The 18,515-nt window shown below is 41.3% G+C and overlaps 1 protein-coding gene across 6 annotated transcripts in view; it reads left to right on the plus strand.

Moving 5' to 3' along the window:
- Positions 1-18,515, plus strand: part of FMNL2 (formin like 2) — a 366,592-nt gene that overhangs the window by 322,954 nt on the left and 25,123 nt on the right. For all 6 annotated transcript variants that reach the window (XM_072960970.1, XM_072960969.1, XM_031678518.2 and 3 more), the window contains 6 exons: positions 6,970-7,044; positions 11,114-11,224; positions 13,799-13,948; positions 15,591-15,692; positions 17,426-17,738; positions 18,045-18,251. In XM_072960970.1, coding sequence (XP_072817071.1) covers positions 6,970-7,044; positions 11,114-11,224; positions 13,799-13,948; positions 15,591-15,692; positions 17,426-17,738; positions 18,045-18,251 — 958 coding nt within the window. The remainder of the gene's footprint in view (positions 1-6,969; positions 7,045-11,113; positions 11,225-13,798; positions 13,949-15,590; positions 15,693-17,425; positions 17,739-18,044; positions 18,252-18,515) is intronic.

An 18,515-nucleotide genomic window follows, 5' to 3' on the forward strand; every position in this document is an offset into this window, starting at 1 on the left:
CCGTATGTCTCCCTCCTGATGGCCAAGAGGTGTTCAAGCCAGAGAGGTTCAAGTCAGACATGAGGGGTATTTCCGAAAGATTTCATTGAGGAGGAATTGTGTTGTGGAGCCTTACTCTCTAGAATTTAATGAAGGTCATCTTTTTTTAGGAGAGTGATAAAAGTGCATTTCTCATTTAAGGTGCAGGATGTCAGCAAGTCCTTCTCTGGGGATTTTACTAGCTCTCGGCTTCTTTGTCAGGATTCGTTATTCAGTACAGCAAAATACATGCATGGAAAGTAAAACAGTCGTCTGGACGCTTTGTGTGCCTTGTGCCAAACATCTGGATATTTGGAAACATCTGGAAAAGTGACTGAAGTTTTCACAAGGGTGTTTAGCAGTATGTGGGTGAAACCTCAGTTCATAATCAGATGTCTGTCAGTCCCAGGTTGATACGAATGTTTCATTAATTTATAAGGAAGGAGGGTTGGATAGATTGTAGAATCCATTTAGTTGTTTAGCTTTCATTAGTTTTTATTTCAGTGGGGCAAGACCAGGTGGTTTCGTTTCAGAATGCTTCAGCCTAATGAAGATTTCCGCTTTTTAAATCCCAAGAAGACAGGAGAGCCAGCGGCAGGTCTGAGTGATCTGCCTCTGTCACAGCAGCCATTCGGGGGTCCATGTTTGAAATGTCTAGTCACCTCAGGGGAAAAAGATAATAGACCCCCACTACCACAGAACATTCCAGAAAAGTGATTTTGTTGGGCCATGATGGCATCAGGAATCTTTAGACAGCCAGTGCTCTTGGTGGAAGGTAAAAGATGCTTTTCACCTAGGACTAACGATGTATTAACTGTTGACTTCATGCGGCCCTGAAAAGAAAACGGAACTTTTGTTCCCAGGCAGGCCCAAGAAGGCTAGTCTAATCAGTCGTCATAGACTGTGCCTTTAAAACGGCACCTTCTGCAGGGAGCCCTGCAGATCACAGGGGCCTATTGTGAGACGAGAAAAAGAACGCATTGAGGCCGTCGCCAGGCACCGGGGCAAGAAGGAAACACTTTAGTGAGGGGCCTTTAGTTTTTATATAACTAATCCAGAAACGTATTTTATAGCCACTTCATAAGTCAGGCCTCAGTCTGGCTGCAGACTTTGTGTGGTGCCCTGGGAGCTGTTGCTGGACGAAGCCAAAGACAGTCACCGACCTTGCAGGGGACCAAGAGGTGACTGAAGGCCGGCGATCTGTTGTTTATTTCAGCATCTGGCTAGCAAGATAATACTCTTTATTACAAGGCTTTTGTGAAACCATCTTCTCTGCTACTAGTTTTTAGGGAAATCGTTCCCTAAGCTCTGTCCACCCTTAGAGACACTTTAAGCCACTGCTTCTTCTGCATTTAGGGCCCCCAGCTTATCCAGATGGTTTGGGACATTGTTGCAGAAATGTCTTTCACAGATGTTGGAGAAAAGAGTTGAGTTGTTTTTTGGCAGAAGCCCTGCTTTTGCTTCAGTCCTCCTTGAGGTGAAAATGTATCTTGCTTGTCATGGGTGTAGTAGTCCGTTTTATCTGGGTAGGGCAGGATTCAGAGTGAGCCAGATGACGTGGGATAGCACTTCGGCCCTCAAGCTTGGTACTCAGGGCCTACAGAGCCAAGTGCATCTCTCTAAATTTGCTTTGTGTAGAGCTTCCTAGCCACTCAGCTTGGGAATATCATGTTATATTGCCAGACCTGGATAAGAATTTTAGAGCTTCAAGATAACGAGTGAGAGGATTTTTTCAAACTTTTGTTAGTAATGAAAACTTTCAGTGAAACTTTTTTTCTCCACCCCTCCAAAAAATCTTACCAGTCATTTCAGTATAATAAAGCAGAGTTAGATAAATGAGGATAGAAGTCTCAAGAACCTTACTTATTTGTGCTTTTCCTGTCCTTGCCAGGCCCCCCTCCCATCCTTTGAGCCCCCAAAACTTTCCTCTGTAACCCTTACAGCTTCCCAGAAAAGGGTTTGAAAATTGACAATATAATCTAAGGCTTAGAAATCAATGGATGTGAAAAGCAAATTCTGGGGAGGTTCACTGAATTGCCCAAGCTCACAGCAGGTTAGTGGTGGAGCTATGACTTCTAACCTAGGTTTTATGGTCCTCTATTTAATACGCTACATAAACCCATTTCTGCCCTCAAATCCCTTCACACTCACCAGTGTGAAGCATACAGGTACAGAGGGCTGCCTGTGTTAGGCAGGACCCCACAGGGACAGGTGGATGGGTACCTGTGTTTGCAGACAACTTTGTGGTCCATGATTGATCCCAGCCTGAGTGTTTTCACTTCACACGGTGTTAATCAGGGTGAGTGAATTTATTTGCATGAGACTGGTCTATAAATGATTTATAAATGAAGATACCTCTCAGTTGTACAGTGGAGAGCATGCTTTTCCAGAGCATATACTCTTCTTTGTTTTTGTTTTTTTTTTGCCTAGTGGACCTAATTCTGGTAGCTCTGGCTGCTAGCAGTGGGACGTCTAATTCTCAATGGAGCGGCCTCCTCTCCAGTTTCTCTGCTCAGCCTTCCTGTAGCTGTGTCTCTTCAATTCACCCCCTATGCTACCTTCCTCAGTGGCTATTTGTTATGATACAGGAAATCGATGTCAAAGCTAATGGGGATATGAGAAATACCAGTGACTAGAAAAGTCGAGAAATAATAGATTTCAGTTGCAGTAGTACAGTGGTTTTACTTGAAAGTTTTTGGATCATACAATGTCTGGTCTTTGTTGGCAGGTGGAAGTTATATGCAACAGTACATAATGTGCAATAATACACACATGCAAACGTGCTCCTGGCCCCTCTGTACGTTTTGATGAAGCCCGTGAGAGCATCCCCACAAAGGCCACTGTGTAGTTTCTGAAAATAACTGGGAATCAGTGTCTTGCTCCCTTTATCCCCATCAGTTTTCTAAATGAGGGCAGTTTCAAAGGGGAGAAGAGGTGTGTTCAGCCATGGCGGTATTATTTGAACCAAGTGTGGAGGTGGTCCAGATGTGAGCTGTAAGAGCTAAGACAACGTTCCTTTGATGTGGGACATGACTTTTACCAGCCTTCCCCAAACATATCTTCCCATTTCCTGTGGGATTGTAGTATACACTGGTTTAATGATTGCTAAAGTCATATAGAAACAAATGTGAATCTGGTTTGCATGCTTCCTTTTTTTTTTTTTAAGCAGAAATGAAGCGGGGCTCAGGAACCCCACTGTTCCTATGGAGCAATGTCAGAAAGTCCTACCCTGAATTCATTGGTTGAGACTGACAGCAGAGCAGTCTAACTCATCCTTTCCAGAGAGGGGCTTGGTGGAGCTGGTGGGAGGGGCCCTTCTTGTTCCCACGGTGGATGAGGGGAGTGATCAGTCTCTCATGGTTCCTCAAGCTGGCATCTGTGTTGGCACCTTGTTGTTTTGTGTGTTTGGATCCTTTTCACCAACTTCATAGGAGCTGTAAATCAGGAGATATTTAAGTCTATTATTGTTAAAGATTGAAAGTATTTAATACTGTGTTCCATAACACACATGTTCTCAGCATGGATTAGTTAACAGAATGAGGGATTTTTTTTTTAAAGAACAGTATCTATTCAAGGCTCCTCTTAATGTCTATTTCAGTCCTATCTACCAGGCTAGCACACGGATTTGGGGGATCTTTATTCAACTTGAAAAAAATTTGTTTTAATTGAAGTATAGTTGATTTACAATGTTGTGTTTGTTTCTAGTGTACAGCATAGTGGTTCAATTATATATATATATATATATATATATATATATATATATATATATATATATATACACACATACACAAACACATATATTCTTTTTCATATTCTTTTTCCTTACAAGTTATTACAATATTCAACTTGAGATTAATCTAATATTGCTTGTTCAGGGGTTGATGCCATCCTTTTTATTAACAATCTGTGTAGTTTTGTTGCTGCCTACATGTGCTTTCCTCAGCCGTATAGAATCCATTTTCTTTAATGCCCTGGGCACAATCCCTGATTATTTGGAAGTTACTTTATTATTCATTGTACCTATGCAGGAACAGTGGGCCAATTCCTGCTACATTCCTGTGATACTCAGTTATAGTAACTGTGTGACTTTATTTGTGTAGTTAAATTGGCAATTGAAAAAGTTGGAGAGTTAATGATCTTGCTCTCCAGTTTATAATTGGTAGTCAAAAAGGCTGAGGGTTTAATCAGCTAGTCTTCTCTTGTATAAACCACTGGTTCCCAATGCTTGTGTAACAAGCATGAGTACTTTTTAAAAGCACAGATTCCTAGTTCTGTCCATGGAGATTCTCATTCAGTGTATCATGACTTAGACCCCAGGAATCAGCCATTTTTAGAAGTTCCATGGAAGATTCTGGCGCATGCACATCGAGTGCATGACCCATGTAATGATTGTGGTTTTTAATAACAGCATTTTTCATCTCTGTTGGCGTCTCAGATAATTCTGGAATGCTTTTACTATCGTCTTAAATGGAATATGTGTATTGGAACATTCTGGGCTGTGTGAGAGAAGGAACATCAGGCTGGCAGTTGGGGACCTGGTTCTAGCCTCTGTTGACATTTTATCAAGTGGGAGATATTTGATCTGTCTGGGTGTCAGTCTCATTCATAAACTGAGGGTACCAGAGGTGCTTTCCAGGTTTCTGACATTCTTTGATTTGAGAGGTTTTGCCCTGCTAGGAATTGTGTCTATCATCACTGTTCCCTCAGGGCATTGCCTTTTCTCGTTCAGTGAGTGCCAGGCTGCTCAGCAGAACATTCATCACAGCCTGCTTCTCAAGAGAGCTGGTAGCCATCCCCAGATCCAGGACCACCTCTCTTCCTTTCTCCTGCCACCACCCGCCTCATAAAACAGATTATAGTAAACCACCCTTCTGGGAAACAGGCTCTTGGGTTGAAGTTTCTCTCAAGGAAAATTCAGGTTGTAATTCTGACCTTTTCTATACCAAGCTTTGGCAGTTGTCACCCACTGGGCTTTTTTTTCCAGCAGGCTAGGAACACTTGTGCCTTTGGTTGGGCATAAGATGTGACTAATGTCACGGTCTAGGGAACTGGTCCTGCACTGCCCTACCCCATTCAGCAAGCCTTTTTTCCCGAGAACTTGCAGCATATTCTTTAGAGGGGATGGTGGGGGCCGGGGGGCAGAACATGGCATCCTTTAACTCTCTGGTTCTCAGCGTCAAAATGGTCCACAGTGCTTTTCTAATTGTATGCGCTCATGCCATCCCAGCCTCTCCTGGGCCCCCTGAATTGGGCTGTCTAGGGTGGAACTGGACACACATAGTTTTTTAAAGGCTTTACTTGAAATTCTCCCTTCTGGAGCCTCCTTCATTTTCTCCAGATTGGGCCCATGCACTGTCCCTCTGTTTTCTGTAGTTTTTTTTGTTAAGGCGGGTATAGCTCAATAGGTAGTTGTCATCAGAATGTGGAAAATGTGGTCTGAATTTGTTGAGAAAATTAAGTTGCTTTAAGACTAGAAGACCTTCGGAGGTCAAAGGCTACTACCCACCAGCACACAGTTTCGGCTCAGAAACTAGCACTAAAGATTCACTCCTAGTCCCTGACTACAGTGGTTTGATGGTTCTTGTTTCACTCTAAAATGTGATGGAGAGTGCAAGTCATTCACCCTTTTGTTAAGGGTATTTTCACATAATTACTTGTTTATCCTCTCTTCAGTGCAATTCAGCAAATACTGAGAATTTACAACATGCTAAGCGTTGTTCTAGATGCTGAGGATAGAGTAGTGAACAAAACATAAAAGTTCTGCCTTCATTGAATAGTCTCTTCACAAAAATGTGTGTGTGAGTATAAGAACTTGTTTGTTGATTTTTCTTATATTTCGTATAATATACAAGAGTTATCACAGAATTTAATATGACAGAATTAAATGGCTGCATTGTAGCATTATGAAACATCATTTTAGGAGAAATCTTTAGGATTTAGGATTGGTTGGAGTATTCCTAAGATCACAAAGAGAATCACAAAATATAGTTAAGCATGTGGGACCTGGATTACATTCACAAAATGTTAAGACCAGAGGCTGTGTCTTACTTATACAACACGTAATCCATGGGTGTTCGGGTAAATATTTTCTGAAGGTGGAATGAATAAACCAGTGGATGTGGGACTTTGCTCCAAAAAAGGTAGACAAGGATGTAGACAAGGATGCTGACAGAATTAAAAAGTTTATTCTTTGATTTTGGGAGTAAGTCTTCAGAGAGTTATTATTTGGTAGGTTACAAAGTAATCTTTTTTTGACTCTGTTTGTAAGTCCATGTATTTAATTCCACACACATGCAGAATGCTGTGGGGCCCTGGAGTTCACAATATTTTATCTGCTTATTTTACTTGTTTAGTGAAAGCATAATTTGAGCTACATGCGTATATTTTAGGCCTCTAGAGTGCTACATCACAAATTACTGCAAATTTCTGTACTCACCCTGAGCGGGTTAGATAGCTTCCCAAAGTTTTTGTGTTGTATTTTATGCTTAAAATTACTTGATTTGGTTAGACTTGATATGAACATTTTAAGGAATTTAAAAGGAATTTAGTCTTCAGGGAATTTAAATAGAAAATTATTAAAATCTTTTTGCATGTCTGTTTCTGTAAAAAGGAAAACTGCATCCATTTTTTTAACCATAAGCAATATTCTGGGATTCTCAGTGTCAGCTGGAAATAATGGTGGGACAAACAGAGGTAACAAAATGAAAGAAGAGCATGTTTATGGATTTCAAAATACTGAGAGAGAGCGTGTAAGAGAAACCAAGAGTCAGCTTTGGTCCTTGCTCACGTTTCTACTTGTGCATTAACTAGTTTAGAAGAGAAGAAAATAGTGTACAAGAGAGGGAAAAAATAGATTTTCTGGAAATAATTATTAATGCTAAAATTTCTGCATCTAATTTTAGACTGCTTATGTTTGGAATTTCACATGCATGATGATAATGTGTGTTTCAGGTTTGTGGAGAAAAACAGCGCTTTGAGAAGTTGATGGAACATTTCAGGAATGAGGACAATAACATAGATTTTATGGTGAGTTATTTCAGTACTGCATTCAATAAAGCCAACTCAGTTTTAGCCGTTATTTCCTAAATCCATTTATATTTATATAGTATGCATACATATGTGTGTGTGTATTGCAAAGGACAGGAAACTGAGTGTGATACGCTGCAGTTCCAATCTAGATGGCTCTCTCAATCTGTATTTTACCTTTATGGCATTTATTTCCAATTATTGTCTTCTCTCTCTTTTTTTTTTTTTAAAAACATTTATTATTTTCCTTTATTTGATTATTTTTTGAATAGAGGTACTGGGGATTGAACCCAGGACCTTGTGCGTGCTAGGCACGCACTCTACCACTGAGCTTTACCCTCCCTCCCCTCCAGTTTTATCCTTTAATACACACTATAGTAAAGTCTGAAAGTACCAGTCACAGTTCTTTTGTTAACCTTGAACAATGCAGGGGGTTAGGGGCACCTCCCTCGCCACGGTGGGAAACCCACCCATTACCTTACACTTGGCTCTCTGGTTACACAGTTCCGCACCCACACATTCAGCCAATCACGGATCGTGCAGTACCTAGTATTTACTATTGAAAAAAATTCAAGTGTAAGTGGACCTGCACAGTTCAAACCCATGTTGTTCAAGGGTCAACTGTATAGCCAATAAAGAGTGAAGCCATGCCTTGGGGGAAAAGGAAGTTAACACCTGGTATAAATGCCGCAGCAGCCAGCTTTAGCTGTCAGGAGTGCTGCATCAGAATCCTTAAAATAGAAATCAAGAATGTTGACCGTTTGGCCTTTTGCATGCCCCAGCCAGTGGCCTTCTCCAGGCTATATTCTCAAAGATTAATGTGCTTTGGTTTGTAGACTTGACTGTACGTATCCCCCAAATTAATATACAATGGTGATTGTTTCCCTCCCTTGATTTCCTGCTCTAGTAATTCTGTGAGGCCATGATCATACCACAGGTCTCCTTAGCAGGGTAAATCACATGCAAGAACCTGTGTTTCAGTGGCAGGACTGTCATCTTCAGGTTCAAAAAGCAGTTTTGAATTCATGGACCTAAATCTATCCTGGACTGAAGGTGGAATCTGCTGTCAAGGAGTTTCAGAGCCAGATAACTCTTGAGTGCACCCAGCTCTGCTTTCTTTGACCTGATCGAGTTGACTGAGAGAACTTAGGAAGCTGTGAGATTCTTTACTTGGGCTTGGTTTCCCAGATCACTTCTAGCCTGGAGCAGATACCCCATTCAGTCCTTCCACTGTCAGGTCTTCTAAAACCCACGCTCAGGATGCCAAGCAGTTTTCATTTGAATTGCTTCAGTGATTATAAAACACGGAACATAGCTTTGCAGATTTCTAACCCTTTTATATGAAAAAATATTTTCTGGGTCCTCAAATTTTATATTCATCCTAGTCCTCAGCCCTTTCCAAAATCAATATCAGTTAAAATCTTTTATAGAGATTTTCTGTTCCATAAAGCATATGTATACATGCTTTTTAAAAAGATAAAAAATAAATTTGAAACAAGGAATATTTTGACATTGAATTTTTAATTCTTGTTGTTTGGATTTTTTTTTTTTGGAGTGTTTAAGGCTAACATTGGCGTTGGTGACAGATACATAAAGAAGTCATGCCCTGGCCCACCCAACCAGTTTCTATTCTCTGATTTCACAAGGGGAACCTATTTATTCCTTTAGAGCTGAGGTTGCAAACTGGAGGCTGCCAGGCTGAAGCCAACATACAGGCTTGTGAGTGTAGTCTGCAAGTGATGTCCAAAAAATTTTGAAATTGTGCCTAAAAATACAAATTTCTGATTCTCTTGAAAACTAAAAATTTCTGTTGGAGGAGGGTAAGCTCAGTGGTTAGAATACATGCTTAGCATGCAGGAGGTCCTGGGTTCAATCCCCAGTACCTCCATTAAAATAACTAGCTAAATAAATACAGCTAATTACCTCGCCTTTGCTCCCCCCCAAAAAAAAACCCCTAAAAATTTCTGATAACACTAGGCCCCTGTTCTTACAGACTATCAGCTGCTGGAGCCACATATTCCCTATTCCTTAAGTCTGAAGATATCCTTTCCAGTTTGTCACAGTCCACACTATTCCCTATTGTATTACACATGGCCCACTTCACTCATTATCATACCTACCAGAGCTTTCTGCCATTTGAGTTTCTACTGAAATTATAATGATTTCAGGCCTTTTAAAACATTTGCCTTGTTGACAGATGTGAACATATTGCCTGCCAGTTTATCTATTCTTCTGTACCCGCATTGGGGAACCTCATTTAGAGGTGCTAGTATATGGGTCCTGTGCGCTTGGCTCCTGTGCCATCAGGCAAACAGTTGCCTCTCAGGCATTAGTTATAAAACTCAACAGATCATTTATACTTGCTTTCAGAAGAGAGATGGAAAGATGCCAAAATCCAACCATATTTTTTTTCCCAGAAAATGAGGCTTTTCATAAAATGTCTTGGGAATGCAATTAAGTTGTACAACCTACCAAACATCATATTCTTTTAGAAACATAATATGAATTCTTCGAATGTAGCACAAGACCTTTTTATGTATGCAAAAGAAAACACAACAGTGACAAAATCTTTTTTGCTTATTTAACCATAGCACCTGAAGTAATTTTTTAGTAAATTGCTACAGAGTCCCCATGTAACCTAGACAGTCTACACATCTTCTGAAGATACCCAGTGTGTAACATATACTCAAAGAAGAATCTAACTTGATAAAAACAATTTAAACAAGATAAAGGAAGTGAGGTTTGGGAGAGAGAGAAAGAAAAGGGCAGTTTTTAGAGTAAGTGTGAGTCTAGATCTCCTTACAAGAGTCTCTGTGTAACCATAGAGGCAAAGCATTAGTAAGATATTTTTACTGTAAATAAACTGACTGTCACTCTTAGAAGTAAAATAAGTATGTTAAATTCTATTCTGTTATTTACTGAACCGGGGACCAGTTTTTCTGTGGCAGTTCAGAGCCACTGATGCAGTAGTGGGAAGAAAGTGGTAAATCCAGGTCTTTCGTGGGATGGAAACTGGTTGGTTATTTGCAATGGGAAGATGGATCAAAAGTTCTGTTATCATCCTTTTGGTCCGGTGGGGCCTGTAGTGAAATTCTAGAAGTGATTACCTTGTGATATGCTTATAGGTGATTTAAATGTTCTTCATGATAATCACTTTCAGATTTCCTACAATGTACCTGTAATAAGTCTTTTAAAAAATAGCTGTACTGAGATAAAACTAACATACCATCTAACTTAGACATCTAAAGTGTACAGTTCAATGTACTTTTAGTGTATTTGTAGGTTGTGCAGTCATCACTACAATCTAACTTAGAACACGTTATTGCCCCCTAAATGACTAGCAGTCATTTTCCATTTTCCCACCCTAGTCCTAGGCAGCTCCTAACCTACTGTCTGTCTCTATGGATGTTCCCATTGTGGGTATTTCACATGAATAGAATCATAATATATGCGGTCTTTGGTGACTGACTGTTTTCACTTACCGTAATATTTTCAACTTCATCCATGTTGTGGCATGTGTCATTCCTTTTCACAGTTGCATAATATTCTATTCTATGGATATATCACATTTTAAAAATTCATTGGTTCACGGACATTGGTGTCCCCCTCCTTTTGGTTATTATTAATAATGCTACTATGGACATTTGTGTACAAATTTCTATATGGATGTATGTTTTCATTTCTCTTGGGTATAGACCTACAAGTGGGATTGCTCGGTCATATGGTAATTCTGAATAGTATTTTGAGGAACTGTCAAGCTTTTCAAAGTGGCTGCACTGTTTTATATCTCCACCAGCAGTGGATGAGGGTTCTAGTTTTTCCATATCCTTGCCAACACTTGTTACTGTCTTTCTTTTTGATGGCTACAGATGTGAAGTGGTATCTTATTGTGGTACCTCTATGACTTCTGAATTTTTAAAAATTCTAAAATATTTTTAAAGACCCAATAAACAAAGGAAAAGGAAATTGGTGAGTGAGCTTAGATCTATGAAATTGAAAGTATTTGCCTGTGATTAAACTGAGAAAACAAGTTTGGAGCCCATCTAACCTATTGACAATTTCATTTCAGGTGGCCTCTATGCAGTTTATTAATATTGTAGTCCATTCAGTAGAAGACATGAATTTCAGAGTTCACCTCCAGTATGAATTTACCAAGTTAGGCCTGGACGAATACTTGGACGTGAGTATAACTGTAGCCTTTGGTTCCAATATGAGACTTGATTTATTGCTTACCCTCAAAGATACATTTCCAGTGGCCAAAGAATGCTTAAAGCTCTATGCAGTCAACTGCTCTAGTGCTAGTTGAAAGAACTAATCTGAGTGATGTGATCTGCCAGAGAAGCTGGACTCTTGCCGACCTTCTGGGACGTCACACTGTCTTCTGCCAGCAGCCCTGTAGTACCAGAGTCAGATAACCTTTTATAGCCTTGTTGCAGCTTTCCTCTGCCTCTTTTTTTTGGGGGGGCGGGGGGAGTTTTTTTTAAATGGAGGTACTGGGGATTGAACCCAGGACCACGTGCATGCTATGCATGTGCTCTACCACTGAGCTATACTCCCAGCCCCTGCTTTCCTCTGCTTTTGAGCTCTGTCTGGGTCAAGTCTCACCGCACTCTTCATCCAGACTGTTGGGTAATGTGCATTCTTGGTTACTCTTGGGACTCCATCTGGGCAGGGAATGTCAAACCAAGACTGCCATAGAGTAATGAATAAATGCTTAGAGCATCAAAAAATAATGAGGAAATGGACACTTGAGACTTCCTCATGTAACTGTTAAATTCTGCTTAAAGTGTTTGTGGCTTTAGAAATTCTATTTTGAGTTCTTAGGAGAAGGGAGGGTCTAGAGTTTCTTTTTCTCATGTTCCCTTATAGAAGTGCTCAGCCAGTTCCCTGAAATTCTTCAGCTAAGAAACAGAAAGTTGATGTGAAAATCATAAATGGACCTAGGTAGCTGTGCATGCACAGGACATACTCATGTCCTTTGACTTGTGGGCAGTTTTGGTTTCCTTTGGTCCATAAGGAATGGACCAATTGAATTTGAAAGACCAGTTGTGATAGGACAAGAATTGTTGACCTCAGTTCTAGCTACAAAGGAAATAGAAGTATTTCTCTTGAACGGCTCTAGAGTTCACCAGCCCATCTTTGTTAAGGGTGAAGCCAGGGAACTACACAGACCACACCCTAAGGTTATTTCAGAGTGAACTTGCAGAGTTGGTTACTCTTGAGCACATGGCCTTGAGGATCAGACCAGCTGGGCAGGTCTGGGTTGACTGGCCTGATGTTGCCTAAAGACTCTACTCAGGTAGAGCCATGATAGATTTCCATTGAAAAGTTTGTTTGAATGGCTTTCCTTTTTAAAGACCCACTAATATCTCTGACAGAATATTGTATCCAATGGTGTTTTCCTGCTTTGAAATCAAGGTTTGTCCATCTTCTTTCTCTACTTGCTGTGAGAGTAGCAGTATTTGAATAAAAATGGGGGGTATTCCTAATGATATTTTGGGTCCAGTTTTGTGATGGCGGCGCAGAGCTCATCTCAGGCTCCAGTGCACAGTGACAGGCAGTTGCATCAGCACTTGTTATTCCCCGTGAATCTTGTGAAAACCCCCCCGCAGCTGCTGCTTTGTTTTCTTTTCTAGACTTTGCCCTTATTCAGAAATCTTTTTCAGTTCTGACTCCTAAACTAAGATGGAACATACTTTCTTTAGAACAAGCTAAGTTGTAGAATTCTAGATTAGACCTAGGAGAAAATCTGTTTTCCTGAGAATTTATTTGTATAGTGGAATTCCTTTAAAAATTTAAAATTTTTTTCCAAAACCGTATTTCTCTAACTTCCTGGTCTATTAGTTCTGGACTTTGATAGATAGAAGTGGGTAGGAGAATCATAGAATCAGCAGATAATATATAAATGCTTCATTAGTTGACAAGGACCCCGCCTTGTAAATCACCGTTTTTTTTTTGGGTTTTTTTTTGACTTGTTCAGTAAATGTTTATTGGCATCATCCACATGCCAGATGCTATTCTAGCCTCTCATCTGTTCCCCAGGGAAAGCCATGACTTACAGTACTTGTAAGAAAGATTGACTGATTTACTTGACCTCTAATGTTATCTTAGAGCTGGTCAACTTCCTTTGGGATGCCTGCCCTAGAATGCAGTAAATGGGGGAAAGATTCCTGATTTTGCTCTGGAAGCCCAGAGCTCCTCATGTTGGGGCAGTGTCTTAGCTAAGTAATTATGGAGGGTGGGTTCTAGAAGTTAGTGCTAAAATAAGCCCCAAGGCTGATATACTCTATCTGCCCCACCTCCTACATACCCCTCACCCCCAACTGGAACTACCACCCCACCCAGGCAAGATACTACCCACTCCAGTCTCTTCAAGCACACAGATACCCCTCAAGTTTTATGTTACTTGTGACTACTGTTTCCTATTGAAGCTGCTTTTAATTTTTCTGTTGTCTTGAATTCACCAGTATCAAAAATGTTTTAGGTTGGGATATATCTGCATGGGGAATATATCTACAGGAAGGATTAGGGAGGAAATGTGTGTATATTTGGGAGAGGGTAATCACCAGAAAGGAGTCTGATGGTACCCTCTTAGATGGTTACTCTAGATTTCTCTCACAGAACATGAAATAGAAAACCCTCTCCTGGAAAAGACTGGACTGTTGGGAACAAACCAAAATATGTAGGCTATTGGGTAACCAATATGCTTCTGCAGATATGCTAACACTGCCTTCTCTTGCATTTTGATTTTTAGAAGCTGAAACACACCGAGAGTGACAAGCTGCAGGTACAGATTCAGGCTTACCTGGACAACGTGTTTGACGTGGGGGCTCTGCTAGAAGATGCCGAAACCAAGAATGCAGCCTTGGAGAGGGTGGAGGAACTGGAAGAAAACATCTCTCATGTAACTACATCTCATAAAAGGGAAAATTGCTAACGTTTCAACTAGGTGCAAAACAGAATAAACATTAGCTTTTATGGCAGTAAACGGAAGGATTGGGAACAGAGGAATGAGCTGCAACTTGAGACAGCGAGCAGAAGCCAGTCTGGGTTCTTTCAAAGAAGGCAGACGTGTTACTTAAAACTAGGTGGAACCTGCTGCCTTGCCTTCATCCACTGCTCAGCTTCTGCTGCATCCAGATCTCCTTCCTGGCCATCTTAGTTGTAAGCACAGGACAGTTGGAAGCTTGGCATTACCTGGAGGGAAATACAACTCAAATATGTCAGTTTGGTGAAGAAATACCTTCTTCTGAATATGAGTCACCTTCTGCCAAATGTGCCCACGTAAGCCTTGGACAGGCTGACCTGGTGTCCTCATGACGCAGGTCGGCATTCCCCTGCCTTGTGATTACTCAGGTCCCAAATAGGTTCATCTCAACCATAAGATTTTTCAAGGAAGTCAGCAAGGTTTTCCCATATATCCTCCTCTTTCAAGAAGAGTGTCCTCTGAGTATAGTGAACAGGAAGGAATATGGTGCTGCTTAAAAACCCAAACATTGTGAGGAACACATTCTTTTCCTGAATTCTGATTGAAAGTGTCCTTGATTGTGAAATGAGTTGCCTCTTTTTGGAGGGATGTGATTTTTCTTTTTGAATGGTCCGTTGATTTCTCTCCACATTTTCTTAGTTAAGAGAATGACTTACGCTTAATGTCCTTCCCCTTTTCTCATCATTCTGAAAATGAGCCTCTTCATGGCTTGTGGTTAAGCCAAGTTGCTAAAACCCCTCCCTTTGTAAGTGCTGTGGTGCCTTAGTTGGCACCTGCTTAGGAAGAACATTTATAAGCTCTTCCCTTTTTTCTTTTGGTCTCTTCCCTTAAAATATTTGTATTATATTCTGAACCTGATCAGCATGCATCTCCACTCTTCCTCACCTCGCCTCCCTGATTTTCTTTACATGTGATCATTCTCAGCGAGATGTAAAAGATCCAAAATTGCCCAGTTTTAGAGCCTTTGGTAAAAGTAACTGTTTCACTGGTGGCTCACCGCATCTTCTGAAGCCTCAGCCGCACTGCGTGACTATATTTACAGAACCTGCTGTTGTGGCAGCCACCTGTTTATTTGAACTGCCCCTCCAAGATGACTTTTATTACTTGGATAGTGTGGGTCAAAACAAGCAGTGGTATTTTTTCAGCTGGTGGTCTGTAATAAGAGAACCAAGTTTTCTGGGTCATCAATGTTCAAAAGCTTTTGCCCAATGGCCCTTTCTTAGGGAGGGAAAGGTGACTCATCCTCCTCCCTCACCTACTATTCGGTACGTTTGCGAGCCACTGCAGAAATGGAGAAAGACACACTGTATATGTTGAAGTGCTAAGGAGCTGACGTATGGGCTTTATTAAGGATCCCTTATATGCGAATTCCTGTTAGAAAGGAGTGTGTGTTCAGAACCACCTTATAAATATTAACATTTCCAGAAAACAACCTGGGGAACACATGCAGGACTCCGTTGGGCCCCTAAGTGGTCTTTGAGCTAGACTTTCTGAGAACCAAGGACGTGATCAGAATGATCCTGTGTTGTGATACATCTTCCCTTTCAAAACTTGACAGTTGTCTGAAAAACTGCAAGACACGGAGAATGAAGCCATGTCCAAGATCGTGGAACTGGAAAAGCAGCTCATGCAGAGGAACAAGGAGCTGGATGTTGTTCGAGTAAGTGTGATGATGACAGCCGCCGCAGAGGGGCGATGCAGGGAACATGCTTCAGCGTCAGCCTGGTAGCTAGAAGCCGGGATGTGCTCATGGCAGAGGAATGTGTCTAAGCAGCGTATTTACTGGCACCAGTTCCAAGGTGAAACTCAGATGAAAAGTGCACGTAGTGAGAGTATGTCTTCACATGTGCGCGATCACGTGCTGTGGGCTCCGTACTTCCTATCATGGGTTTTGGGAGTAACAGTGTTGTCCCATCTGGATAAGTCCGAGTGGATTCTGTGCAGCATCCATTTGGTTGGAAATAAAAGCAGCGTGGATTTAATTCTTGCCACTGATTTATTTTTATTAGGACTAGGGCTTCTTTGTATTTCTTTGCTTTGCCTCTGTTTGAAACCAGATTTGGTGGTTGCCATGGAAACAGTGGAATCAACACAGGCGAGACCTAATGGCATTCACCAAAAAAAAGAGAGAGCGAGAGAGTGCTTGAAAAGACAAAGCAAAAAGCAAAACCAGTCCATTTTACTATCAGATAATCCCAGCTATTTTGTTTGGCTTCAGCATTGTTTTACCTTACGGGTCAGATATTTATGGAGTGCCATCCATAAATAGATGTTGGAATTGTCTGGAACATAAAAACACTGAAATGCCTGGAGGGGCTTTCAGGCAAATGGCTGGCTTTGACACCACTGGTAATGACATGGCACATTTTACACAATGGTTATCATGTCTGTGTGTATTGCTTGATATTCTGACATGTCCTACAGTTAACTCTAGGAAATCTATTTCCTGGCACTCCGGCGAGACAAAGTTGTAGCATATGGACTCAATTCAAGTTCAGACTCTCAGATTATTAATGATAGACAGGGTATGAAGAGTGTTTCCCTGCCTGCTGGAGGTTTGTGGTGAGAGATCACGTGTACAAGGCCCAGCAAGTAAGTTCCATAAAACCCTTTCATTAGAACCTCTGTGGGCCCCTTATAAAAGGAACCAGGACGGCCTTTGAATTGAAAATTGTAACTTCTTTGTTTTCTGCTAAGAACCTAGACAGAAATAAGTAATTAGCGGAGGGAGGCATTGGCCTGTTTTGTTAACTGCATTACCAAAGGGAAAATGTTACAGTTGCTGTCCTGAGCTTGGTCAAGGGGGCATTGCGAAGGCCAGAGAAACGCATTCACAACAGTCAGCCCCTGGTTACTCAGAAGTGGATTATTCCATGATTGGCAGATTTTTAAATCCCAGTCTGATTTCTATCCAAGTCTGATCTAGGGGCCTTTTGTCTACGGTTAGCTGATACGAATCTCAGAGTTACAAATGAATTTTAAAAGAAGTGAAAGGAAATGAAAACATGCAGCACCAGAATCCCCTCAGGATATTCCAAAGCCAGCTCTAAGGTTATTGTGGGTCATCTCTGCCCTGTTCCTCTTCACCTGCAGGGAAAACTTACTTAGCCGCATTTATTCATGGAAGGAACTACATTAACAGGAACAGTTGCTAGAATGTATTGCACGGATTACCAGTGAACAGTTGATAACAAGTGGGACTTCATAGGTTCTGGCTGAGTTCCACAGAATTGTTAGATAGATGAGTATAGTTTTTCTTCCTCCCTCCCTCCCTCCCTCCCGTCCTTCCTTCCTTCCTTTTTGTCATTTTCTTTATCTGCAGTTTGACAATCTAATGGTAAGAGGTAGGAAATTCATGTGAAGACAAACCCTTGACCATGGGCTCTTTTGCAGGAAATCTACAAAGATGCAAATACCCAGGTTCACACATTAAGGAAAATGGTCAAAGAGAAAGAAGAAGCCATTCAAAGACAGTCTACCCTGGAAAAAAAGATTCATGAGCTGGAGAAACAAGGGACCATTAAAATTCAGAAGAAAGGGGATGGGGACATTGCCATACTGCCAGTCGTGGCTTCTGGCACATTGCCCACGGGATCTGAAGGGGCCGCGGGTAACTTTGTGGGACCAATAACGGGGCCTGCCTCCTCGGGACCCTTGCCCCCTCCTCCACCACCACTACCTCCATCGTCAGATGCACCTGAAGCAGGTAAGAAGCCTTGGCAGAAAAACTGAGATGGTATTTGGATATTTGTATTACTTCTTTTACCCACTGTTCATTTACTTATTGATTTTAAGAACTTTTTACATTTTGAGATTAAGATTATAAATCTTCATTTTACGTACGTTGCAGAATAATCCCCATTTGTCAGTGAGGAAATTTTGTAGTGTTTGGAAAAAAAACCCTTTGTCATTTTCAGTGTTTTGTTTTCAGATACTTTATGTACACATGACATATTACAGGAAAAACCATTCCCCTATTTTCAAAGTCAATTTGTTTCTTTTCTTTTGCTAGTGCAAAATGGTCCAGTCACACCACCTGTGCCACCGCCCCCTCCACCCCCTCCCCCACCTCCCCCGCCCCCTCCGCCCCCTCCTCCTCTCCCGGGTCCTGCAGCGGAGACTGTGCCAGCTCCTCCTTTACCACCACCACCTCCCCCCTCTGCACCCCCACTGCCCGGGACGTCTTCACCCACGGTGGTTTTCAACTCAGGATTAGCAGGTAAGAGCACAGATACTTAATTAAGATCCAGATACTTAACACAAGTACTCATTTCCCTTACCTTCAGAGGGTTAAAGCCATTTTCTCAAAGTCTAGGTCTCTTGCGAAATCACATGTATCTCCTCTTAGCAAAAGAACGTTCCTGCTAGGGAACTGTATCTACCACTGAGTTATACCCACCCTTAGCATGCACGAGGTCCTAGGGTCAATCCCCAGTACCTCCATTAAAAAAAAACAAAACGGTGTTCCTGCTAATGTAGCCAG

This window comes from Vicugna pacos, chromosome 5 (assembly GCF_048564905.1).
Source record: "Vicugna pacos chromosome 5, VicPac4, whole genome shotgun sequence".
Classification (NCBI taxonomy): domain Eukaryota; kingdom Metazoa; phylum Chordata; class Mammalia; order Artiodactyla; family Camelidae; genus Vicugna; species Vicugna pacos.